At 54.7% G+C, this 26318-nt stretch overlaps 1 protein-coding gene across 8 annotated transcripts in view; it reads left to right on the top strand.

Moving 5' to 3' along the window:
- The window catches only part of PPP1R13B (protein phosphatase 1 regulatory subunit 13B), a 98464-nt gene extending 72343 nt beyond the window's left edge, over positions 1 to 26121 (top strand). For 4 of the 8 annotated variants that reach the window (XM_059183239.1, XM_059183237.1, XM_059183243.1 and 1 more), the window contains 14 exons: positions 6761 to 6862; positions 8676 to 8850; positions 9591 to 9787; positions 11961 to 12101; positions 15321 to 15501; positions 16734 to 16838; positions 18945 to 19114; positions 19460 to 19961; positions 20976 to 21751; positions 22377 to 22517; positions 22594 to 22727; positions 23356 to 23522; positions 24449 to 24648; positions 25319 to 25646. In XM_059183239.1, coding sequence (XP_059039222.1) covers positions 6761 to 6862; positions 8676 to 8850; positions 9591 to 9787; positions 11961 to 12101; positions 15321 to 15501; positions 16734 to 16838; positions 18945 to 19114; positions 19460 to 19961; positions 20976 to 21751; positions 22377 to 22517; positions 22594 to 22727; positions 23356 to 23522; positions 24449 to 24648; positions 25319 to 25360 — 3033 coding nt within the window. In that variant the 3' untranslated portion in view covers positions 25361 to 25646. Of the gene's footprint in view, positions 1 to 6760; positions 6863 to 8675; positions 8851 to 9590; positions 9788 to 11960; positions 12102 to 15320; positions 15502 to 16733; positions 16839 to 18944; positions 19115 to 19459; positions 19962 to 20975; positions 21752 to 22376; positions 22518 to 22593; positions 22728 to 23355; positions 23523 to 24448; positions 24649 to 25318; positions 25647 to 25750 lie in introns of those variants that run through there. The other 4 variants (XR_009355925.1, XM_059183238.1, XM_059183241.1 and 1 more) reach the window with 4 other exon arrangements.
- Positions 26122 to 26318: the final 197 nt, after the last annotated feature.

Here is a 26318-nt window from a genome sequence, read left to right as displayed (position 1 = left end):
TTTAAAAAGAGGATAATTGAAATGTAAACATTGATACCACCAAGTGTTGGGTAAAGATGTAGAGAACCTAGAACTTCCCATGTGCCTGTAGGGTTATAAAATGGCAGGCTTCAGTTTGGAAAACAATGTGGCAGTTTCTGTAAGTCAAACACAAAAGTACCACGTACCCCACCTGTTCTGCTTTCTTGACGCTGGTTACCCAAGAGAAGCCAGAACACTTGTCCACATAGATACCGGCACATGAATACTCAAGACAGCTTTCTTCATCCCAATCCCAAAGCGGAAACAACCCACATGCCCATTAACAGGTGAATGGACTGGCAGAGTGTGGTCTATCCAGACAGCAGGATCCTACCCAGCAGTAAAAAGGAGCAAATTACTGATGCGCATAGCAACACGGATGATACCAGAAGCATCTTGGGGATGAGAGAAGCCGGCCCACAGCAGCACACTGCACGGTCCGTTTGTGCGGAATTCCCCCGCAAACAGACGAGGCTGTCAGGACACAACGACAGGCCCACATCTGTGCTTGCGGGGCCGCGGGGAGGGGTTGGTGGTGTGAGGAGTGCAGGGGACGAGCTGGTGACAAAACTCATTCAGCGGTGTACCTCACACGGGTGCGTTTTATTGCCCGAGAGCTGCACCTCAGTAAAGCTGATAAGAAAGTGAACATGGGGGCGCCTGGATGGCTCAGTTAAGCATCCAACTCTTTTTTTTTTTTTTTTGAAGATTTTATTTATTTATTTGTCATAGAGAGAGAAGCGAGAGCAAGCACAGACAGACAGAGTGGCAGGCAGAGGCAGAGGGAGAAGCAGGCTCCCCGCCAAGCAAGGAGCCCGATGTGGGACTCGATCCCAGGATGCTGGGATCATGACCTGAGCCGAAGGCAGCCGCTTAACCAACTGAGCCACCCAGGCGTCCCAAGCATCCAACTCTTGATTCTGGTTCAGGTCATGATCTCAGGGTCTTGATTTGAGCCCTGTCGGCCTCTGTGCTGGGCATGGAATGTGTTCCAGATTCTCCTTCTCCCTCTCCCCTGCCCCCCATAATAATAAGTAAAAGTAAACATTGGTTTCACTGTGTATTTGTTAAACTAGTTATTCGTCATTTCATTTTGTTTACCTCTCAGTATGGATTTTTTTTAAGCCCAATTTTGGGACAGAATACAGTATGGATATTTTTGAAGTTTTGTGTATGAAATGGACTAGAGTATGCTTATCAATTTTTTAAAGTTGCTAATATCTTAAATTTAAGACCATAAAAAATGAAACGTTTTTATTTTTGCTTTTTTTTTTTTTTTTTTTTTTAAGGTTATTTGAGGGGTGCCTGCCTGGCTGAGTCCTTAAGCTTCTGCTTTTGGCTCAGGTCATGATCACAGGGTACTGAGATCGGCCCCGTCAGGCTTCCTGCTCCATAGGAGGCTGCTTTTCCCTCTCCCGCTCCCCCTGCTTGTGTTCCCTCTCTGGCTGTGTCTCTCTCTGTCAAATAAATTTTTTTTTAAAGTCTTCATAAAAAAAAAAAGATGATTTATTTGAGACAGGATGAGCAGGAGGAGGGCTGAGGGCCAGGGAGAGGGACTCCCCACTGAGCAGGGACCCGACCAGGGCTCAAGCCCAGGACCCCAAGATCATGTCATGAGCGGAAGGCAGACGCTGGACCGCCCAGGTGCCCCTGTGTTTGGGTACTTGGAGTGTTGTGAAATAACGCCTTTACTTGAAATTTTCGTAAAGTCGGGAATAATGTACAGAGGGCTTAGCTTGGGTTCGTTGTTTCGGGAAGGGAGGTTTTAAGAGAATCCTTTTATCTGCAGCCCCGCGGTTCCGGGGACGACTCGGCCAGTCGCCGAGGGGGAAGGCGCGCCGGCTCGGCCGCTCCGGTCAGGGCCCTTGCGCGCGGGGACGGGCACGGAGCTGTCGCGGCGCGCGTGTGAGTATAAGGGGGACTGGGCTCTGGTGCTGGCGCTCGAGGTCCATCCGAGGAGCGACCTGATGGCTGCCGTTGCGAGATCGTTTCTCCGTCGGGCAGGCTCCCCGCGAGCAGCGAGAAGCCGCGCTCCACTTGCTTCTGACCTGAGCCCCCGCGGCCCGGACGCCGTCCGGCGTGGCGGGGGCCGCGCCTTGTCCTGGCCTGTGGGGCACGTGGGCCGCGTCCGGACGACGCCAGCTCCCGGGAGCCCGTCGCACGGCCCTGCCGTGGCTCGCGGGAAAGCGGGAAAGGCCGGGCGAGGCGGGGGCGCCGGCCGGCTCAGTGGGCGCGCGGGGCTCCGGCTCTTGGGGCTGGGCTGCGCCGGCTGCACAGCCTTGAAGGGCCGTGAGGGCGGGGGCGGCCGGTTTACGACTCCGGTCAGCAGGCTGTGGTCCTCGTCGGCGCTGGGGCCGGGCCCTGGGCCGGTGACTGGGTGCCGGGTGCGCGGGACCCGCAGCGGGCCGGGCCAGGAGGAGCCCTGGGAGAAGCCTTCCATCAGGTCCGTACTGGCGGGGGCGCCGGGGCGGCTCAGCGGGTTGGGCCTCTGCCTTCACCTCCCGTCATGGCCCCGGGGTCCTGGGATCGAGTCCCGCGTGGGGCTCTCAGGGCGCTCGGCAGGGGCCTGCTTCTCCCCCACCCCTGCCTGCTGCTCTGCTTACTTGTGATCTCTCTCCCAGTTAAATAAACGAATGATCTTTTTAAAAAATATTTTGTGTAAAAGCATTGTAACAGCAGTAAGTCTCTCGATGTATCATTTTGTGAGTAGATTGTGGAAGTTTGGAGACCGCGGACAGGACCGGAGAAGCGACCGTGGGGGCGGGGCGGCGGAGGCCTCGGTGTTTCTCTGCTCTTGTTGGGGCGGGGGCGGGGGTCGTTAGACCGGGAGGTGGGGGGCCACGTGTGTTGGGGGCGATGGGAGCGCGGGAGAACACGGACGCTCTCCCCGGAGTGCGGAGCCTACGTGCAGTGCTGCGGGAGGGCCTGCGCCGGGCCGGGTAGCGACCCTGCGGGCGGACGGACGGCGCCGGGGGGGGGGGGGGGGGGGGGTGCTGCGGCTGCCCGGGGCGCCCTCTGCGCCGCGTTGCCCGCGCCGCTTCTGCCGCTCGCGGAGGCCGCACGTCCCCTCTGAGACCTCGTGCGGGACGGGACGGACTCCGTGAGCACAGGGAGCGCTGTCTGACTTCGAGCTGCGTGCTGCGAAGAGAAAGCAGCGGGGAATTCGGCCCCAGGTTTGAAGCCCGAGTGCGTCGAAACTCGCCAGGAGGCCCGAGTTGGCCGGGAGAGAAGCCACCGTGATCAGCCAAATTCAAAGGATTGAATTTGCACTGAGGTTTTCGTTTTCTTAAATAACTGAAATGGAGCTTCTTTTTTTTAATATTCACATTGGACAGTTAAGGGAATATATGCTAACAGGTTATGTGTTCCGTACTTGGTGACTTACAAGTTGACGGTGGCTGGTGGTTTTCTCACCCACTGGAAAGACAGGGAAGTCGCACAGGCCGGTGCTGGCCGGGGCAGCGTGTGTGCGGGAAGAGTGAGCCGTCCAGAGACCCGCCCCTGGACGACATGCGGATTTGTGAAAAGGTCCTTATTTTTTGTTAATTGTTACTGGAATTAAAATGAAATACAAAAGAGAAAACAAAGTTACACAGGGATGTTCACTTTGAAAGGATTCATTAAGCTGTACAGTATGTAGTTTTCTGTATGTAAGATCTATTCAATACAATATTTTTAAATAACAGTGTATAGGGGCATCTGGGTGGCTCAGTGGGTTAAAGCCTCTGCCTTCGGCTCAAGTCATGGTTTCAGGGTCCTGGGATCAAGCCCCAGGTCGGGCTCTCTGCTCAGCAGGGAGCCTGCTTCCTCCTCTCTCTCTGCCTGCGTCTCTGCCTACTTGTGATCTCTCTGTGTCAAATAAATAAATAAAATCTCTTCTTTTAAAAAAATTACTGTGTATATTAGTATATATGGAAGATATTCCTGAATTATTACAGCCGTTTAGTGTTGCCATAAACAACACAACACGAGCATTTGAATGTCTCCTTGTGATCTTTTCATTGTACTATAAGCCACCGGCATAGGGAGGAGAGCCCAAAGACTCTTTAAGTTGTAAAATTATGAAATTAATGTAAATTGAAAGAGTTGGTGAATGGACATAGCTTTTCTTTTGTCAGAAATACTTCTAACAAGTAAAAGTTCTGGAGGTTTCTAAAAATACCTTCGGTTACAGTGATTAGAAAATCTAGTATGTGGAAATTAGCAACCTATTATTAGAGTTAAAACAAAGTTCAGGCATTCTGATGGTTCTGCCAGGTGTTGGTTTTTTGGTTTTTTTGTTTTGTTTTGTTTTTTTGTAGAATAAACAAATTTCTCGTCCAATGGAACTCTCTGTATTTGGCAGTTTGCAGTGTCTGGTCTTGAAAAGGGGCGGGGGGTTCCAGTGGAGATTGTTGAACAAATGCGGATTCCATTTTTCAAGAACGTGCTTGAACATCTGAAGATATGGGGAGACCTGGAGTCAGCGGAACGGGGGTCACCAAAGAGCGGAAGGTGAAAGAGTTCTGAGAGCCAGATGAACCTGGAAGCAGAGAGTGGTGTGGTCTGGGGACAGACTGGCGCCCCCACGGGTAGCGCGGAAGGGGCTGGGAGAAGGGATGCGCGGCTGGGACTGCAGCTCTGCCCCTCGCAGTTCTGTGCCCCATGCGTGTCCCTTCACCTTCCCCCATGATGCCTCACCCAGCGCAGGGCTCCTCCTGTCCCCACACGGACGTGTTTAAAACCAGGCCATACGCTGTGTGTAACGCGGGGAGTTCCGTGCAGGGAGTGTGTGCGGTCCAGAGGAGCATGCTGCCCTGTTGGTGGAGAACAAGGGCCCCGCGTCCTGCTCGGCCGCGCGGGCCGTCACACCTGTGACGCATGGGGCCAGCTTCTCTCTGCTTGTTCTCTCATCTCTGGCCTGGGCCTCCGGCAGTGCTTCCCTGAGTGTCCCTGTGAGGCTCATGGCAGGCTCATTAATGGAGGGTACCTAGTCCGGTGTGTGACACAGGATGAGCATGATAGAAACGCCTGGTGTTATGGCTTGTCATCGTGAACAGAGGACAGGGACATGCCGTCCAGTGCCATCAGTTGCCACTCCTCTAGATCTTACCTTTGTGTATTCACTTCACAGATACAATTCTGTCAATAATGGGTCAGTCCTTGCTTTAAGCCGTATATATGGCATTTTTAGTGAGGTATTTGTATTTTTAGAATGTTCCATATATTTCAGCTTCTCAAGACCAGGCTGCGGTGAAGAGGACATTTGTCCTCAGGAGTCACCTGCACTCTTTGTAGGTTGTGTTTCCTCAAAACATTTGACATCCCCATTTATTCAAATATATCCTTAAATAATCAGTCCAAAAAGAGGAAAAGAGGGCGCCTGGGTGGCTCAGTGGGTTAAGCCTCTGCCTTCAGCTCAGGTCATGATCTCGGAGTCCTGGGATCGACCCCGCATCGGGCTTTCTGCTCAGCAGGGAGCCTGCTTCCCCCTCTCTCTCTGCCTGCCTCTGCCTACTTGTCTCTGTCTGTCAAATAAATAAATAAAATCTTTAAAAAAAAAAAAAAAGTCCAGTATAATTAACATATAGTGTTATGTTAGCTTCAAGTGGATATAGGGGTTCAGCAGTCCTGCTCATGACCCAGCACTCATCAGGGTAACTGCACTCTTCCCCCATCACCTGTTTACCCCTTCCCTCTGGTAACCGCCAGTTTGTTCTCTATAGTTAAGAGTCTGTTTGGGGCTTGTCTCTTTTGTTCTTTGTTCTTTTGTTTCTTAAATTCCACATATGAGTGAAATCATATAATATTTGTCTTTCTCTGACTTATTTTACTTAGCATTATACTCTCTAAGTCCATCCGTGTTGTTGCAAATGGCAAAGTTTCATTCTTTTTTACAGCTGAGTACTATTTCATTATATGTATACTACAGCTTTATGCGTTCCTCTATCAATGGACATTCAGGCTGTTTCTGTATCTTGGCTGTTGTAAATAAAACTGCTTTAAACATAGGGGTCAATATATCTTTTTGAATTAGTGTTTTCACTTTCTCTGGGTGATTACACAGTAGTGAAATAGTATGTATGTACGTACGGATGGATGGATGGATCATATGGTAGTTCTATTTTTATTTTTTATTTATTTTCTTAGAAAGAGAGCATGAGATGGGGGCCAGGGAGAGGCAGTGGCAGAGGGAGAATCTTTTCTGTTTGTTTGTTTGCTTTTGTTTTTGTGGCGGGCAAGGTTTATTGAGCGCTAGCAAAGTGATAGTATGAAGCTCCCACGGAGGGAGAGGACTAAGAGGGTTGCCCGAGAGGGAGACTCTTCAACAGGCTCCATATTTAGCCCAGAGTCTGATGCAAGGCTCAAGCTCACAGTTTTGAGACCATGACCTGAGTGGAAGTCAAGAGTTGGGACACTTAACTGACGGAGCCCTCCAGGTGCCCCAGTGGTGATTCTGTTTTTCATTTTTTGAGGAAACTCCATACTCTTTTCCACAGTGGCTGTACCAGTTTGTGTTCCCACAAGTTGGGTCCCTTTTTAATACAGTATCTGGCATATTTTAAAAAGCTGCTATTTAATAAAAGCTGAACAAGCAAGAAAAGTTTTTCTGTACAATTAATTTGTATTATCCTAACTTCTAGAAGGAAAGCTGTTCTAAGATCCTGATGTGTTATGTGTTCTGACACTAGAGAAGAGCGGTTATGCAGCTCTGCAGGTAAACCTCCATTGCAGCCTGAGCGCGTTTTGTTCCCTGTAGGTTGGAAGCGCACGTGTAGAGCTCACCCTCTCCGAGCTCCAGGATATGGCGGCCAGGCAGCAGCAGCAAATTGAAAATCAGCAGCAAATGTTGGTTGCCAAGGTGAGTTATAAAAGCAGAGGTGGGAAATTTTCAGAAAGGGTGTTCTTTAATGGTTGTTTTTGATTGGAGTTCCTGCATTTGTGGGTTCCGCTTGTAAGTAGGACCATGTCATGGGAAGTACTGAAAATAATGTCTTTCTGTCTTTGTGATCTCTTCTGTAATGAGAACTGAATGTTGTAGCTTCTGAAAGTTGGGAGGGCATCAGAGCAAGACCCTTCACACGCTTATTCAGACAACCCGGAGTAGGAAACGGTTGACCTTTGTTCTCCAACTGGTGATGGAATTTGGGTGAAGACACGGGTCAGGGGCCCCTGAGAAAATGACCGTTGGTTATCCAGGATTTCCCTCATGCCACTCTGCACGGACTTTGTTTGGTTTATTATGATACCAAGCAGTTAATGCTTTTTTTATATACTGAGCTCTGCATTTGTCAGTGAAATGCTATAACCAGATTTGAAATTTTTCTTGTCATGGACTAAAAAAATCAGATCTGTTACTCGTGCGTGCTGGAGAATATTCATGTTGTAATGATCTCAAATGTTCTGAAACTGCTATGAAAAACTGCGACACCAAGAGGGTATGAAAACATTTCTGCCTGGGTTCGTGTCGCTTTCTCAGAGAGAGATTGACCTGAAAGCCAAATGTTCTCACTTATCAGGTAGCCACATGTACTTCATTGTACTAGCCACTGTTTCGTGGGTATGTAACAGCATCAGTTGGGCGTGTTTTTAGAAGTTGTCTTACAAGGTTTTTTGGATTTACAAGAATTAAAGACAAGAGTTAAGTAAATTGGGAAGTATCTCATCCCGTTAACAAGATTTCTAAGGTGAAATGTACATAGTATTACACAATTACAACATTTTCTAGTTTGCCTTTTTATTTCCTTTTCAAATATTGATCCAAGAGGATTACTAATAAAAAGATTCTTGGGCATTTTCAGCAGTGTGAATTACAAGTTAATGCTAGCACAAGTGTGTGTTTTACATATCAGGTACGTGTTTCCTGACTTAGAATCCTGTCACTCCTGCATCATCACACTTAGTCCCCTCCTTACTCAGGTCTGTTCTATGCATATGAGTAGGACCATGAGTATTTCATGTCGACTCTTACCCTCAACGTGTGTCTTCACGTGAATCCGGAAAGACTATCGAAGAGTACTACACAACTCTTATTTTAGGACTGTCCTGTCCTGTCCTTATTTGACTGTAGGGTGCTCCATGAGTTTTGAAGAAACTATCTCTAAAGAAAACGGGCAATATTTGAAAAGGAAATAAAAAGGCAAACTGTCCATTGTTAATTCAGCAAATCAGAGGGTTATTTCCTTACCGATCTCCTTGTCTGTTTTCGATACAAGACTCTATGCTGGTCAGTGCCCATTTCCTTTCAGAGGTAACTAAAGGACCTTGGGAAGCTGCTTTCTGGCAGCAGGAAACGTTAACCTGACCGCAGGAATCGAGGGCTGGACAGGGCTTCCCACCCAGGAAGGAGAGGAAGTCGTGTGAACGCAGGGGACACGTAGGCTTGGCGTTCTCCTGCTGGGAGATGTTCTGAGGAAGCGTCTGAGTTAGCTGAGCGGTGTAGGTCAACGTGCATGGTCAACGGTACCTGGAAACATCTTCACACACTCACCACTGCTCACCGATGTGTGCCCAGCATTGTCCGTTCTGTGTGAGCTGGTGTTTGCAAGGTGGCGAGGGCATTTCTCTAACGTTCATTCAGATGGGCGGTCCGGTGCGAGCCGCACAGACCTTTCTCACGTGCGACGGTGACCGTGTCTTCAGTTCTCACCGTTCCCTGTTTCCTCTCTTGCTAGGAGCAGCGTTTACACTTCCTAAAGCAGCAGGAACGCCGCCAGCAGCAGTCTATTTCTGAGAACGAGAAGCTTCAGAAATTGAAAGAACGAGTCGAGGCCCAGGAAAATAAGCTGAAGAAAATTCGTGCCATGAGAGGACAAGTAGACTACAGCAAAATTATGAACGGCAATCTGTGTACGCTTGCGCGGCCTTGCTCAGCACCCACACTCGGGCACGGATAAAATGAAAGAGTCCAGCTCCGGACACTTTCACACAGACCTGTGTCCGATCTTGCTATAGGAAGTGCCCCGAAGCTTTGCTCTGTTACCTGCATCTAAAAGGACGGGGCCAGTTAGGTTAAATGGTCTGGGAAGGGCCTTGGTAACATTTGTCATTTATTAGCTGCCCTCTGGACTAGGGCTGCAGGGCCACAAGAGCTCGCGCATTATGAAGGTCTGTTGTAATTGAACAGCTTAACCTTCATCTGGGTAGTAAGATAAACCATACAAATGCTCACTTTTTTTCCTGAGCGTATAGATTTTTTGTTGTTTTCTCAATTCAGTTAGTGCCTACTTTGTGTTATGTCGACAGGCAAGACAGACTTGGATTCCTGCCCTTATGAAGTCTTTTCTTTGTTCTGTGGGTGCACTGAGATTCCTAAGTGGCCTGGCCAGGCTAGCCTCTGGACTGGTCGTCAGTGCACATGGAGTCGGCCAAGTGGGCAGTCGCATTGTGCTCCAGAGGCGTGTTGAAAAGTGTGTTGGATTTTGCATATCACAGTTCTCCCCCCAAGGTCTGGCCATAGATGATGGTAGAGCTGAGTTGAATGTATAGAAATGAAGACAAAATCCCAGAGCCAAAATGACAGAATGATACGAAAACAAAGCGTATCAACTAAATGATGTTTTTTATTCTTTATCGCTGGAAAATTGTAGCTGCTGAGATAGAAAGGTTCAGCGCCATGTTCCAGGAGAAGAAGCAGGAAGTGCAGACTGCGATTTTACGAGTTGATCAGCTCAGTCAGCAGCTGGAAGATTTAAAGAGAGGCAAGCTGAGCGGGCTCCCGGCGTACAGCGGCAGGCTGGCGGGACCGGCGGCGGCGGAGCTGAAGAGACTGTGCCAGGAGCTCCAGGTGACCTGCTGGGTCTGGGGAGCGGTGACGTCAAACATCTCTCAGGCTTTCTTCCCAGTGTGGGCGGAAGCCTCAGAAACTGAAAACAAGCGAAGGGATCCTAGGGTAATAGTAGGCACAAACTGTACTCAGTACAAGGAATCCTTAAAACCACTTTGAGAAATAATTCACGTGGCATACAGTTCGTCCGTATGCCGGGTACTTGGGAAGCGGGCTTTAGTGTCTTCACTGGAGCTCTGCATCCACCACCACGATCAGCTTTAGAACATCTTCATCATCCCCAAAAGAAGCCACGTGCCTCTTTGCCATCACCACACTACCCCTACCCCCTAAGCAACTGTGAATCTTTCTGTCTCTCTGGATTTGCCTGTTCTGGAAATTTCATGTGAGGAAACCATGCAATATGTCATTTTTTGTGACAGGCATCTTCCACCTAGCATGTTTTCAGTACAGAAATTCAATACAGAACTTAATTGGCATTGTAACGAACTAGAGAAAAAACTAAGCTTTAGATGATATTCAGGGTTTCTGGGTGCACTGCGTCTTGGTGAGATAGCTGTCTCCCACCCAGCTGGGGCTGCTCTGACAGACCTCCTAGCCCAGGGGACTGAAGCACAGACGTTGATTTTTCACAGCCCGCAGGGGCTGGGAGTCCCAAGATTGGGTTCCTGGTGAGAGTCTGCTTCCTGGCTTCTCGCTGTGTGCCCACAGCTTGGTTTCTCTCCTTCTTCTTAAAAGGGTGCTAATCCCATCACGGGGCGCTGCCCTCAGGACCTCACCTCAGCCCGATCACTCCCAAAGGCCCCACCTCCCATGGGATCACCTGAAATGTTAGAACAACACACGAATTTTAGGGAGGACACAAGCATTCAGAAGCCAGAAACAAGTTTTGCAGTTATATTAGCACTTGCCAGAGAAGTTACTGTATCACTTTATGAAATGAAAATATATAATTACAGGATGCCTGGGTGGCTCAGTGGGTTAAAGCCTCTGCCTTTGGCTCGGGTCGTGATCCCAGGGTGCTGGGATCGAGCCCCGCATCGGGCTCTCTGCTCAGCAGGGAGCCTGCTTCCCCCTCTCTCTCTGCCTGCCTCTCTGCCTACTTGTCTGTCAAATAAATAAAATCTTAAAATATATATATATGTATATATATATAAAATTACAAAGAGTAAAATTGCTTTTGTTGCTGTTAAGTTCTCTAACATAGATGCAGAGAAATAAAATACAGGAACTTAAGACTTCTTTTATGTTTTAAGCAATTGTTAAAAGGCAGTTTTTAAGGATATCTTGGGTGATGGGTGTGGTCAATTTACTCATATGTGTCCATTTGCCAGGCTTTTTGACTGCGACTTGGACCTCACGGTGCACTGCCTCCAGTCCGGTGCACACACGCAAATGTGTGTTCTAGCACACATGTGCACCCGGGAATGCTTCACAAGACTTAACCTTGTGTGTACGGTGCACGCTGATGCCTTCTGTGGCTCTTCTTTTTTTTAATTTTTATTTATTTTTAAAGATTTTATTTACTTATTTGACAGAGAGATCACAAGTAGGGATAGAGGCAGGCAGAGAGAGAGAGGGAAGCACACTCCCCGCAGAGCAGAGAGCCCGATGTGGGACTCAATCCCAAGACCCTGAGATCATGACACGAGCCAAAGGCAGAGGCTTAACCCACTGAGCCCCCCAGGCGCCCCTGTGCTTCATTTTTAAGTGCTGGCTGCGGCCCGCGAGCCTGACAGCCGTGCATCCCAGTGGACAAGCAAGGTCGTCCGCCCTGAATTTCCTGCTGCCTCCGCCTAAGGCGCTCGTTCAGTGGACTGTGTGCAGTGGGGCGCACACCTGTGCTTGGATTCCTAGAGAATGTGCCCGGGGCAGGGATGGGGGGTGTCCGTGACACACCATTCCCAGGGTCTCCTGCAGTCATCACGGGCACGAGTTGCTCCAGGTGCTCCCAAGAACGTGTGTATTTGCAGAGACAGAAGAGCTCTGTCCTGGCCCCATGTGTGCAGTACCTGTAGGCTGCTCAGCGCGTGGGCGACGGCGTACACACGTGCATAAATACACATAAGTGTCTGATGTTGCTTTTTCTTCTTTCCTTTTCTTTTGCTTTCTCTGCGAATAAGCATATGACTGTTTAATACAAATCATAAAAGTTGTATTTTATAATTTGCAGATTCGTAACCAGCTTAACCAGGAACAGACTTCAAAGCTCCAGCAGCAGAAGGAGCTCTTGAACAAACGCAACATGGAGGTGGCCGTGATGGACAAGCGGATCAGTGAGCTGCGTGAGCGTCTCTATGGGAAGAAAATCCAGGCATGTGAGAGAGAAAATATTTGTGTGAGATGAACTAGGACGTGCAGGGGCACGTCTTCACTGGGATGGCATTTTGCGGCCCCGTTTGCCACAGCCGATGAAACGTACATAAAAATGGCAGCAGCTAAAGGCTCTCCTTCCAAAGCCGCGTTTGTTTCCTGGTGGGTGGAATCCCAACTGCCTCTGTCTGCAGCCACAGCTGGTGTTCCCCGGCCCCCCGCCCCCTGCCCTGTGCAGTTCTGTCCCCTCCATGGAGGGGTTGTGGCTCTGGCATTGCAGCCCCAGCTTATCCCACTCTGCCACTGTACGCTGTGCCATGTGGGCACACTCCCTGACCTGTGTAGACACGTGTCCTTCTTGTAAACTCGTATGTCCTGCCTGCCCCAGCATGTTATTCTAACATGTGGGATGTTAGAGTAAGCCTGTAGGAGGGCTTTGTAAACCTCCAAGCAAAGTGCTACGTAAAGGATTAGTGCTTGTTTTCTTAAATTGAAATTCAGTTAATTAACATGTATTTGTTTCAGGGGTATAGGTCTGTAATTCATCAGTCTTACGTAACACCCAGTACTCATAATAACACCTGCCCTCCCCAGTGTCCATCACCCAGTTACCTCATCCCTCTACCCCTCTCCCCTCCAGCAGCCCTCCGTCTGCTAAGCTAAATACATCAAGCAGAGAAAGATAGTTATCGTAGGATCTCAGTGATCTGTGGAATTTAAGAAAAAAGGAAGCAGAGGATCATAGGGGAAGAGAGGAAAAAATGAAAGAAGATGAAACCGGAGAGGGAAACAAACCAGAAGACACCGCCCCCCCCCCCTTTTAAAGATTTTGTTTCTATGACAGAGGGAGACACAGCAAGAGAGGGAACACAAGCAGGGAGAGTGGGAGAGGGAGAAGCAGGCTTCCCGCTGAGCAGGGAGCCTGATGCGGGGCTCGATCCCAGGAGCCCGGGATCATGACCTGAGCCGAAGCAGCCACTTACGACTGAGCCACCCAGGTGCCCCCATAAGACTCTCTTGATCATAGGAAACAAACTGAGGGCTAGTGTTTTTTAAAAACTTTCATGTGGTATTTCAAAGGTAATAAATACTCTGAAAAATTAAGACAGTACAGAAATACTTGAAGGAAAATATGAAAGTCCCTTCTACCCTACTCTGATTCTTCAAGGATGATAGTTTTAAGGATTCTAGTCTTTTGCTTGATACGGACAGCAAGGTCATTTTTCACTGGAAATGGAACTGTAGGAAGGTGTCACTCACACTGTTCTCCTTCTCTGCTGTTTTCACTGCAACACGGGAATCTTCCCGGCCGTGACCTCGCTGCTTCTGCAGCTTCAGTAGAACACACAAGTCCCAAGGCCTGCGGCCCCTTCCCCCAACCCCCTTACCCGGCCGGGTGCCCCCACGTCCTACCATCACTGTCGGCACTAGAGCGAGCACGAGCACCCCGAGAGCATGTGGGAGAAGGGACCCTTGTGCGCCAAGTCTGGCGGGACGTGGCACCTGGCCTGCCTTCCACGGGCGGCATCAGGATCGGAAGGGGCGGGCTGTCAGCGGAGCATCGCTCCCCACGCACGCTCCATAACCGGTGCTTTCACAGGGTGACAGGTGGCCTCTTGTCAGCCGCTGCGGCACTAAGCAGCTCTCAGGAAGCGAATGTGGGCTCTGGAGCTTAGCCGGGGGCAGGGGCCTGCTGGGGGGCTGATTAGGAGGTGCCGGAGGAGGGCACTTGCCCCTTGTTTGAGTGTCCTATTCAGTGGTGACAGGTGAAAGCTCTTCTCTGAAATCAGTCTGATCGTGTTTTTAACCAGAGGGTCAGTGGGTAACCTGGGTAACTCTGTTCTCCAAATAATGGTTTTCCTTTTTGTCTCGGTGAGCAGAACGAGGCCGTGGGAGGGGAAGTGTGTGTGCTGTCCACGCCCGCTCACCCGGCACTCTTCGGCTGCGCACTCTGGCAGTCGGGGCGCTGGGGAAACGGAACAAGGGGGCAGGGGGAGAGGGCCGGGTGGGTGCGGAGATGGAGTCGGAGTGATGGGCTCACAGAGGGCGCACCCCTGCTACCCGCAGCCTGGACACGTGGGACCACACGTGCCACTGCTCCCGTCCGCGGGCCACCTGCAGGCCCGGTTCCCTCCTTGTCCCAGCACCTCAGTCTTTGTCTCCCAAGGCCCTTCACCAAAGGCCTGCGTCATGGAGAGTGATCGCTTCCCTCGAGTCTGTCGCTGTAAATGTCTCAGCTAAGCATATCCTCACAGCAACCTCCAGACACATTTGCCCAAACCTCTGGGTATCGTGGCCTCAGCAAGCTGACACATAAAGTTGAGTGTCACAGACGGCTGGGTACACGTTCCTTCTTGCCTCCCAGGGGACTCTGCAAGTGATCTTTGTGAAGAAGGTGGTGCCACAGCATACATGCATCTCCACCCAAAGTTCCTAGGCACCTTTGGGCAGTTGGGAAAGTCCTGGACCCTCTCCCCAAAATGATGCATGCTCATGTATGCAGAATTTTGCAATCATAAGAGGTTATGGATCTCTCATCCAAATAGGATCCCCTATTTGGGGGCCCCTGAGGTGTCAGTGACTCTCCGGGTCAGTCCCTGTTATGGACCCTCATGTTGTCAGCATCATGTGATCACTGTTGTTGGCTGTAGCGCCGTGTCCTTGCTGAGAATGGCAGAATTGTCTTCGGGGCTGGCCAAAGCCTTGCCAGGTGCCAGGCCTGGTCATTGTGCCCAGCATGGCTTGTTCAGTCCTTACAAGAAGCCATATCTCGACTTTACAGACAGGGGCACAGAGGGTTAGAGAGGCGAAGCCATTGCACTGGCCCAGGGCAGCACAGTGAGTGGCAAAGCAGGATTTGAAGGCAGCTCAGAGCCCAGGCTGTGACCGACGCCTCTGCCCACCTAGGGGACAGAGAGTATCTCCCAGTAGAGAGGGCTCCGTGGAGATGTCCTGGGAAGCCGTGCTGCCCTGCTGTCAGCTGCTGTCTGTCTTAGCTCACAGACAGTGGGGGGCTCAGAGAGGTTCACTCGTGTGGGACTCGGGGGTGTGGCCCTCCTTTTAGCACTTGGCCATTCTACATACCGGTGGCTCAGATGACGGGGCTTCCTCAGTTGGGCACATGATTTAATGAGTGGTTCACATGAGAGCAGACTGTCCCAGTAGGCGTGTGATTTCTTTTTACTTAAAACCTTAACTCTTGTTTCTTCTTATTCTGCAGCTGAGCCGGGTGAATGGCACGTCGTCCCCACAGTCGCCGCTGGGCACGCCTGGCAGGGTGGCTGCGGTGGGGCCTTACATCCAGGTGCCCAGCGCAGGTAGCTACTCTGTCCCGGGGGACCCCATAAAGCCCCAGTCTCTCACCATTGCCTCAAGCGCTGCCCACGGAAGATCCAAATCCGGTGAGTGGCCTGTGTCCTCGTCTTGGGGGAGAGCCCTGGAGGTCAGCAACCTCGGAGGAGGTCCCCACAGTGCACCCCGGGCTCCGCCCACACTCTGTCTCCCCCAGGGCACTTTGTCTTCTGGCCGGTTTGGGAGCTGTGTGCCACCCTAGTAATAATATGACCCTAAACTGAGCCAAACGTCTTTACTCTGTGGCTTTTCAAAACACGAATTACTTCAGACCGCATCCTCTCGCACCCCAGGCACACCTGCCGCTCCCCGGTAGAGGGGTGGCCTGTCCGTGAACAGTGCACGAGAGCTGCGCTCACTTTCCCCGCTCAGCACCGTCATAAGCGATGCAGAAGCCGACAGTCGCGTCGGCCCTCAGCATGACCGGCACCAGCACTGTGCTAGTGTAGCTCTCCTGCTGGACTGCTTCCTAGCCAAGGGCAGGTCGGGCTCCCTGGCGAGAGTCTGCTCTCCTTTCTCAGAAGAAGGTAGCACTAGCACTTGTTTGCAGGGAGACTGTCTGGCTGCTGGGCTCTGGCCTTCCCCAGCAGCGCACGGAATCTTGGGGTGCGGTCCCGACAGGATGGCGCTCCTTCCCTCAGAACGCTAGTCCTGGGCTATGCTGGGGGCTGTCGTCAGTGCATCTGTGCAGTCTTCAGTGTGCCCGTGGCCTCCTGGCCGGCACCCGGTCTCAGCAGCTCTCCCACGCTGGCGGGGGCCACGGGGCTGGTTCTGACCCAGGCAGGAGGGGCCACGCACCCCGGCTCAGCTCTGTCTGGGGCCGTGTCTCGGCGGCCACTCAGAGTGCCTGGTCCGTGCGAAGTGCTAATGGCAGCTTTCCTGGGGAAGCCGTGATTTGGAGTTTGGACCACTCTGTGGTGGGAGTGGAGGGTTGTTTGTTTCCCACGGTGGATAGTGAGCACAGCCGGCTCCTTCGCTGCTGACTCCCCTCTGAACACTTCCCGAGCCGAGGACACCTCCCGATCCCCGCTCTTTGGGGGTGTGTGCCAGGCCACCTCACAGGGATTGCCTGGAGGAGACACCCTTACGGAACCTGGAGAACGAGTCCCTCAGAAGTTTAGCCGCAGCCTAGGTCTTTCCGCTGCTGTGCAGGTTGACCGGACACGAGCTGTGCCCCCCACGCCGGGGAAGGTCAGCCCAGGCGCGGAGCTGGGAGGAGCGGTCTCCCCATGGGGACTCGGACTCACACTGTCGACTGTCCTTGTGGTTCCGTGTCACACAGATGGCCACGGGAAGCCCAAAGTGAACAGCTCGTGGACAGTATCAGACCTCGACGTCGGGCCTGACTGCGGCTCCTCAGGGCGCTCTGCAGACCCGTTTGCAAACCGTATGTCGGCTGGCCGGCCCCGTGGGGTCTCCGGCCTCTCTGATGCCGCTAACCCAGCAATCATTTGTTTTCCAAACTGATGAAGGTCTGCTCGTCCCATCTAGATTTGAGGGAAATGCCGCACGCACCTCCTTCCACAGGCAGGTGTGAGGTTTGGGCTGGGCCTCACACACCGGCTCTTCCTCAGGACTGGTTCGCCAGATGCCAGCACAGCAAGGCATTGTCAGTTTGGTTTGGAAGAAATTAAGATGATTTCCTGAGTTGTTAAAGACTTTGGATGTAGCTCCTTTACAAGAACCTCCAGTCATGCTTGAAGGGAACTGTCCCTTTATAATCCTTTATAAGGAAGACAAAATTTTCAGAAAACAGGAAGGGAAGAAGGAAAACCAGAGTTTTGCTTTTGCACCCCTGCCTCATCCTGAAGAAGGAAACTCCCAGTTCCATCCACAGTCCCTCTGTGGTTGATTTCCGTAGAACCTCCCATGGCTGTGGATTTCAGAAACAGCTGGCTGGCCGCTCTCCTTGAGACCCCGGGGCTGGTCCCCCTGCTCCTGAGTCTGCTGGGGCGCTGTTTGTTTCCCCATCAGCCCAGCATGGCCACCGCTGAGTGTCTGTGGTGACCCGCGTGCTTCTGGCACACATAGCCCCTATTTCTCTTCCTTTTTTTTTTTTTTTAAAGATTTTATTTATTTATTTGACAGGCAGAGATCATGAGTAGGCAGAGAGGCAGGCAGAGAGAGGGGGGAAGCAGGCTCCCTGCTGAGCAGAGAGCCTGATGTGGGACTTGATCCCAGGACCCTGAGATCATGTCCCGAGCTGAGGCAGAGGCTTAACCTACTGAGCCACCCAGGCGCCCCCATATCCCCACTTCTAAAGTACGTGACATGAAGGGGCACGTGCTTCTTGCCTGGAAGAGGCTGACCGGTCACGCAGAGCAAGGGGGTGGTTTGGACCGGGGCCTTGGAATGCCTCACCAGCACCCTTGCAGCCTGGTCAGAACTTTCTGGATCCTGCTGCCTGGAGCCACAGGAGGGCACCCCTGACTGGGTGCCACAGGGCGCCCTGAGGCTCTGCCCCCCTCACTGCACAGGAGCCGCTGTCCGTACCTGCGGTCAGAGTGCACGGGAGCTTCTCCTCCTCCTGTCTCGTGAGTCACAGCTCTTCTCACAGCCCTGTTCTGAGGATGAGTGATCTCCCGCTGCTTCTGCCTTGTCCCCACCTGCTCGTGCTGGCGGGTGGGGTGAGGAAAGAGGTGCTGTTCCTGTTAGAAGGCCCCAGACAGTCCCTTCTGACTTCTCTCTGTTCCATGTGGCTGACAGCTGGGGTTTCTCCGCTTCGGTCTAGTCCCACACCAGTGCCTGCACTGGAGACGAACGGGAGCCCGAGTCCGAGGCTATAACCTGACCCTGCAGACGCTGCCACTACTGTATGTCACTGTGACTGCTAGGAGGGATTGCTTCTGCAGCCTTTCTCAGTTTGGAAAATGCTTGTTTAAGGGGAAAAAAAACAGCTTTTCAGTGGCTTTCCTAAAACATGGGTTCTGTTAGCTTTCCAATCACTGCGATGGAATAATAGCTTGCTGCTCCAATCAGTGGGAACTTGTACCGGCTTCTTGTGATCTTGAATTATTCTAACAGATTAAAGGCAAATTTTTCTTTTACCATGTATGTGGTACGGGTCAAACCTGTTAAAAAGTCAAAAGACAAAATTTTTCAGTTGCTGTATGTAATTGGTTTTATAAGTCAAGTTGGACAAGTAAGTGGTGATGCTTACTTTTTGGTGTTGATGCAGCAGATTTGACCTGTATTTATATAGGGACCTAGGAAGTTTCCACGGTCCCCTGGCCCCTCGCCAGTGTCGCAGCAGCCCCGTGCACAGCCATCGAGTCTCTGTGCACGTGAAAGCGATGCTGGCCAGCACACGCCACCCTCCCGCTTGCCGTGTGCCCGCCCGTGTGCGGGGAGGGGTGCTCTGCCACTGGCTCGTGAAACTCCCGGCCAGTGTGGTCACCCAGAAGGTGATCTTTGCTTCTGGTAAGGGGTTATTCTTAGATTAGTTCAGCTAATCCCAGGAAGGGTTGTACTCAAATGCTGTGTTCTCTTCAAGCCAATGATGGAAACTGGCCAGCACTGAAGCAAAACTCCAGCTCTTCGGCAAAGCCCACGCAGGTTGCCGGTGCAGACTGGAAGGACTCAAGCGTGGAGGGCCCCCTCAAGCAGGGGGCCGTTTCCAGCCAGCTGGCGCCCTTGTCAACTTTAGGAGCCACAGAGAAGCTGGTAGGCTGTTTGTCTTTATCACAAAACACCAGTAAGATCCTCACTGTGTCCCCGTTCGGCCTTCATCTTCACATAAGGGGTGAGGGGTCTCACGAGGCAAATTAACCCTTGTCTAAACACGAGCCAGTCTGAGGAGGCTCGGGGCCTGCACGGCGTGCGGTGTAAGTACTTGTGACGGCGCGCTTCCGGCCTGCCACCTCCGAGTCCTGCAGCGTGGCTGTGCCCAGTCACATGCAGATTGGAAGGATTACAAGTCCTACTTTGTATCCTCTTGTGACTGTGGATAGAAATATGCTTAACTTTTCAAAGGGTGACTTTGTTTTTCTTCTTAACATCTAAATTTAGGGCATGGAGATGGGTAAAGTGCCACCCCCAATCCCTGGTGTCGGCAAGCAGCCGCCTCCGAGCTATGGGACGTACCCGAGTCCTGCGCCTGTGGGCCCAGGCTCCACGAACTCGCTGGAGAGGAGGAAGGAAGGCAGCTTGCCCAGGCCTAGCGCCGGCCTGCCTGGTCGGCAGAAACCTGGCCCGCTGCCCCCTGCAGTCACCGGCCCCCCGCCGGGCACCTCACAGCAGATCCAGCAGAGGATTTCTGTGCCACCGAGTCCCACGTACCCGCCGGTGGGGCTGCCTGCCTTTCCAGCTGGAGACAGCAAACCTGACCTCCCACTGACTGTGGCTATTAGGCCCTTTCTGGCTGATAAAGGGTCAAGGCCACAGTCCCCCAGGAAAGGACCCCAGACAGTGAATTCAAGTTCCATATACTCCATGTACCTCCAGCAAGCTACACCTCCTAAGAATTACCAGCCAGCAGCGCACAGCACCTTAAATAAGTCTGTGAAAGCAGGTATGGTGGGTTCGTACTCTTCTCTTGGGGCCAACATATTAGATTTAAAATGCCAACCCATAGCCGTACGTGTCGACCACGCACTATTTAGGATTAAAGCTTGGGTTCTTGCGTACAGTGTGGCCTTAGATGTCCATGTGGGATTGGGGTGGAGGAGGGCATGCGCCAGGCCGCTCTGCAGCGGGCTCACGTGGGAAGCTCTCCCTTCCTTTCGAAGCACCTGCTGTACTTGGGAAGCCCGGCTCTCAGAAATGCTTCATTTTCTCCTGCTTCCTGGAAACGTGTGCTTTCCAGGGCCTGGTGGGGGCTCTGCCCTGATGTGGTCCTCCTGGCCACCTGGCAGAGACTGAGCCAAGCCCTTGGACACGAGGCAAGGGTGTGTCTGCTGCTGGTGGAGCCTTGCTGTAGAGCCTGTGGGGGAGAAGAGCCCGGCCGTGGTGAGGGGCAGAGAACAGAGCCTAGTCCCTCCCATCCTAGGGCAGGTGGGGACTGTGACCTGCACAGCAGGGTCTTACGAGACACAGCTGGGCTTGGACCTCGTCACACGTTCTTGGGCGTGGGCCGCAGCTTCCAGACTCCTGGGAGGGCCCGGCTACCTGAGCCCTGGCGGAAGCTCACTGTGCAGAAGCTCTGCTGTCGCGGGGCTCTGGCTCCCTTCTCGACCACTCCTCTGCTGGCAGGCAGAGCCTTCCTGTGTTCCGCGGCACGAGACCACCTGAGGGGCAGATGGTGTTCGGGGATGGTGTCTTCCTCCTTGGCCAGGAAACCAGGAGGGTTGGTTTGGAGTGGGGAGGCCGGGTCTGCAATCACTTCTTTTTGTTTGAAAAAAACGTAGAGTCTGGAAGCCCAACGGTAGAAACCACCGAGAGGGACGGTCTGCCTTCCAGAAGGAGTCCGCAGAGGGAGGGGGCTGTGTGATCAGAGGGTTCCTGGGGGTTGACGATGGGCCATAGCCGCGCCACGGCCCTGCAGTCACTGGAGCTTTGCGGCCCCCGCCCTCCGTGTCTCCTCCAGTGTATGGCAAACCTGTGCTGCCCTCGGGCTCGACGTCCCCGTCGCCGTTGCCGTTTCTCCACGGGTCATCGGCCACAAGCACGTTGCAGTCCCAACCACCTTCAGACAGCGCTGAGAAAGAGCCAGAGCAGGACAGCCCCGCGCCGCCCGGAGACGGCAGCGCGGGCACAGGCGCCGTGGAGAGCCTGCCGCGGCCGCTCAGCCCCACCAAGCTCACCCCCATTGTGCACTCGCCGCTGCGCTACCAGAGCGACGCCGACCTGGAGGCCCTGCGCAGGAAGCTGGCCAACGCGCCGCGGCCCCTGAAGAAGCGCAGCTCCATCACCGAGCCTGAGGGCCCCGGCGGGCCCAACATCCAGAAGCTGCTGTACCAGCGCTTCAACACCCTGGCGGGGGGCATGGAGGGCACCCCTTTCTACCAGCCTAGCCCCTCGCAGGACTTCATGGGCACGCTGGCCGACGTGGACAACGGAAACGCCACCAATGGGAACCTGGGAGAGGCCAGCCCGGCCCAGCCCACAGCCCCGCCCCTCGCTGAGCCAGCCCCGTCTTCGGACGCCAATGACAACGAGCTCCTTTCCCCCGAACCGGAGGGCCTCATCTGTCCCCAGAGCACCCGCCAAACGACCGAACCTGCCGAAGATGACAACAACAACGTGGCCACGGCCCCCCCGACGGAGCAGGTCCCTAGCCCTGGGGCCGAGGCCCCCTCGCCGGGGGAGGACCAAGCCCCCCCAGCACTGCCCCCCGCCATGCCCCCACCAGGAGCCTCTACGGTGGGTGTCATCCTAGACCAGGGCCGCGGCTTCCTAGTCCGCTTGCCTGTGTTTGTAGAACACCTGCCTGTGTTAGCCGTAGTGCTGGGGGTGGTGGGGCTTGCCAGACCCTCATGCCTTCCCTCCCTGCGACCAAGGTGGGGGATAGTACAGCAGTACACAGAGGGGCTCTGAAGAAGCACGCAGGGTGGCGGGGCTCTCCCTAGAGGACCCAGATTTCCCCCAGGACAGGAAGCTGCTGCTGGAATTTGAAGGGCAGGCCAGGAGGAGAACCTTCTAGACAGGCTCCCTGGTGGGAGGTCAGTGTTGAGGCAGAGAGGAGGGAGTGGGAGTCTGCTGTATTGGGAGGAATGGGCTGCTGACCCCCAAGCGTGGCTGTTACCCCCCCACACTCGCCAGCACGGCTCCTCTGAGAAGCCCGGCCCCGGCCCCGGCCCCGGCCCTTGAGCCGCTCTGCCCCGGAGCCGCGCCGGCTGGGCCCCGGGAGTGGGCGCTCCTCTCAACGCCAGGGGCTGCTCATGCCACCGGGTGCCCCGGCCCTGCCTTCCGTCCCCGTCCCTCCTTCCCACCAGGGCTGGGCACCTTGGTGCGTGACTTTTAAATCAAAAGTGTGCTTCCTTCCCAGCAGAGCAAACGGACCAACCTGAAGAAACCAAACTCGGAGCGGACGGGGCACGGGCTGAGGGTCCGGTTCAATCCGCTGGCGCTGCTCCTTGATGCTTCTCTGGAAGGGGAGTTTGACCTGGTGCAAAGGATCATCTATGAGGTGAGCTGGGCTGAAGCCTTAGGCTGGGCTGTCCCGGGTGCCAGGACGCGGGGCTCACAGCGCCCTGTGTCCGTAGGTGGAAGACCCCAGCAAGCCCAACGACGAAGGGATCACACCGCTGCACAACGCCGTCTGCGCCGGCCACCACCACATCGTCCGGTTCCTGCTGGACTTCGGGGTCAACGTGAACGCCGCCGACAGCGATGGCTGGTGAGGGTCCCTGGGGCGCTTGGGCTGCATTCGGGCCCCGGGGAGGCGTGGGGGCAGGAAGGGGCTGGCCGCCGCCCACCTGGCTGCCCTCCGGGTCCCCGGGTGAGAGGCTCTGTTCTCGCCGAGCTCTGGGCAGACAGGATCATGGATGGCGCGGGCAGCGCGTTGGGCAGGTTGTTACTCTGCGGCCGGACGCCCGGGCGGAAAGGAAGCACCGAGGCCCGCTCCAGTTGCACATGTGCGTTGCGGCTTGCAGGGCCCTCCTGCCACGGGGCTGGCCTCTGGGTCTCCTGTGGATTTGGCTGTGGATTTGGCTGTGAATGTCAGGCACCTGTCTGGGGGGGTTGAACGCCTGGGCCTTTTACACTGTGGCGAAATACAGCTGACGGCTTTGCGCCGCTGCCCCGCGAGGGCACGGGCAGCCCTGCGCCGCGCATTCCCGCTGCCCCAGGGCACGTCGTGGGCTGCTCCGCAGGCTGCTCAGTGCCCGGCCTGTTGGGCAGCACACGTGCGGTCTGGGACGTTGGGTGAGGAGACACCAGGCCATGAAAATGGCCAAGGCCACACCCTGGGACCACACACCTGTGGGACTGGAGGCCGCCGGCGGCTCACGCGCTCTCCGTTCCAGGACGCCGCTGCACTGCGCCGCCTCCTGCAATAGCGTCCACCTCTGCAAACAGCTGGTGGAGAGCGGAGCCGCGATCTTTGCCTCCACCATCAGCGACATCGAAACGGCCGCGGACAAGTGTGAGGAGATGGAGGAAGGCTACATGCAGTGCTCCCAGTTCCTGTACGGTGCGTGGGGCGCGGCGCCGGCGTGCGCGTGCTGCTGCTGGCCTGGGAGCAGCTTGTTTCGCTTGGGGAGCAGTCCCCCCCCCCGCCCCCGTCACCAGTCTCGTCAGAATGGAGGTCACGCTGTCCCTTACGCCCGTTCCTAAAAACCTCTTTGAAAATCCACGTTTTCGGAAAGATTCTTGCCCAACTGTTAAGACAAACAGCACTTCCCTCTGTGTCGACGGGCCCCTGGGCGGAGCCACTGGTGGGTGCAGGGGGCTGGGCAGCAACCATCTGTCTGCTTCTGGGGCGCACCAGGGCACTTCAGGGTGGGAGCCCCTGTCCCCATCCTGTGGTGATGGGCGACGAGTGTGCCGCTTGAGGAGCAAGCCTCGTTCTGGTGTAAGCCACTTGAGCAGGGGGTCAGACTTTGGGATCTGGAGCAGCGCTCTGCCCTGGGGTTAAACACCTGTGGGTCATCTCCTCCACACCTAACTCGAGAACCTTTGGGCCTAGCCCTGCACTTGACCCTCGGGACACCGTGACAGAGGGAAGTGGGCCCCAGGCTCCCGAGGCCCCAGCTGCAGTAATAGCCATGCCAGGGGGAGCACGGCGGCAGGTGGCAGGGCCGTCAACCCCCAGCTCTTCTCAGGGGTCCTCCAGGCAGGAGCCGGCTTGGTGGCCGTGGTGTGGAGGCGGGGAGCGGCGGCCGCCACTGTGGGGGCTCCCCATACCCAGGGGCAGTCAGGCAACGGCTTAGTTGACTTTTGGAAATTGTCCCCGGTGGGACTTGTAAGGATAACCTTAGGGAGCCCGTCGTCCAGCAGCATACCTCTGCCTCAGGCCCCAGCGCTCCAGGAGCCAGACTCCTGCCGCGCAGGGCCAGGGTGGGGAGAGCAGGGGGGCCCCTGCCGCCCCCTGACCAATTGCTTGCTCTCTCATCGCAGGGGTGCAGGAGAAGCTAGGCGTGATGAACAAAGGAGTGGTGTACGCCCTGTGGGGCTACGAGGCCCAGAACAGCGATGAGCTGTCCTTCCACGAGGGCGACGCCATCACCATCCTACGGCGCAAGGACGAGAGCGAGACGGAGTGGTGGTGGGCTCGCCTCGGGGACCGGGAGGGCTACGTGCCCAGGAACCTGCTGGGGGTGAGCACTGTGCGCTCGCTGCCCTGCGGTCGGCCGGGGCAGCCTGGGGGTCCTGTCCCCTTCTTCCCCTCTGGGGTCCCATGTGGGGGCAGATCCTACGGGGAGAGATGGCCATTCGCCACCCTCAGTGTCATCTGTGTTAGTGGACGAGTCTGCAGTGGCGGCAGGAGGCTCTGGCTGGTGGGGACCCCACACCGGGGGGGCCATGGGGGTCGGTACCGTGGAGCCACAAGAAGACAAAGCTCCCTGACACAGGAGCTTTGGCGAGCAGCACCCCCCCCCCCCCCCCCGCCCCGCCACAACTGTCTGCAGTCCTGACTCGTCTCTGGGTGGGAGCGTCCCTGGGTGGGGAGCGGGCCGGCTGCTCTGTCCGTGGTGCTGATAACTGTCCTTCACCCCGCGACAGAGCAGGTGCCCCTGCGCTCAGCCCACATGCCTGGCTGGGCGGGCGGGTGCACCTTTCCTTGTGCCGAAGTACACCGGGGAGCCTTCTAGCCAGCAGTGCGGGTTCTCGGTGGTGCCCGGTGCTGGGAGAGGCTGCCCTCGGCGGGGGCACAGCTTATAAAGGGAGTCGGGACCTGGGGTGGTGGCCGGCCCTGCAGCCCTCTGGGCACCCCTTCCTGCTCAGTGGGACCATGGCCTTGTCCTGACTGTCCCCATTGATTCCCAGTTGTATCCGCGGATCAAACCCCGACAGCGCACGCTGGCCTGAACTTGCCGTTGGAGCACTGCCCGGGCTCGCCAGCCGATGGGCCGCCAGAAAGGTAGCTCTGCCGTTTCCCCAGGAAAGCTGAAGCCGGACACGGTTGATAATGGTGCTCACTTTAGCAGACGGCGTCCGCGATGTGAAGTTCCCGCAGCTTCTGGGTGAGGCCCTGTCTTCAGTTTGCCCGTAACTGGGAGAGGTACTTTTGCCTCCAAGAAGACTGAATTTTGCCAATTACTGTAAATCCAAATAAATATCCAGCTTTCTAAACAACTGTCCCTTTTGCCAATAAGCAGCCCTATAATTTATCCCCGGCTGGTTGCCAATGAAGATGAACCCTCTTACTGACTTGGCCCCAAGGCTGTCCCTTGTTCCGTGTCACCCCCACCCCAACAGGGAAAACTTGCGACCACAGTGAGGCGTGCCCTCTGCTCGAGCTTGCCCTCCTGTCACCGGAAGTCCTGGCAACCCCACCGCCCTGCCCACCCTCGCCACGCACATCTCTTCCTTCCCCTACCAAAGGAGCCCCTGTATGGAAACTTCTGTCAGTGGTGGTGCTTGGTGCGTGTGTCCCGGGCATTGCGTCAGTCACCCTCATGCAGGCCGATGGTGCTGGACCGGGCCACCGTGGCCCAGGCGCCAGAGCCCTTAATACCAAGCGGCAAACAATCAGGAGCCCCCAGATGGCACTGTCCCTCCTCTGCTCGCAGCACGGCCTTCCCTGCAGCAGCCCACGGGCCGGGGTAGGGCAGCCGTCGGGGGTGGGGGCTGCACAGCAGGGGGGCAGTGTGGGCCTGCCGTGATGTGATTACCTTGGCCCAGTCCAGACTCCGGGTGGAACTGTACGTACAGACTTTTCTATACCAAAAGTATTTTTTGACTAGACCATTCGAAACTACCAGAATAATATTGGAAATGTTTTTTTCTCATTAAAAGCCAGGCCCTTAGGCTTTATTTTCCACGT

The sequence above is a fragment of the Mustela lutreola genome, chromosome 7 (genome assembly GCF_030435805.1).
Source record: "Mustela lutreola isolate mMusLut2 chromosome 7, mMusLut2.pri, whole genome shotgun sequence".
NCBI lineage: Eukaryota > Metazoa > Chordata > Mammalia > Carnivora > Mustelidae > Mustela > Mustela lutreola.
Note: the sequence above shows the minus strand (reverse complement) of the source record. Positions and strands in the feature narration are given on the sequence as shown.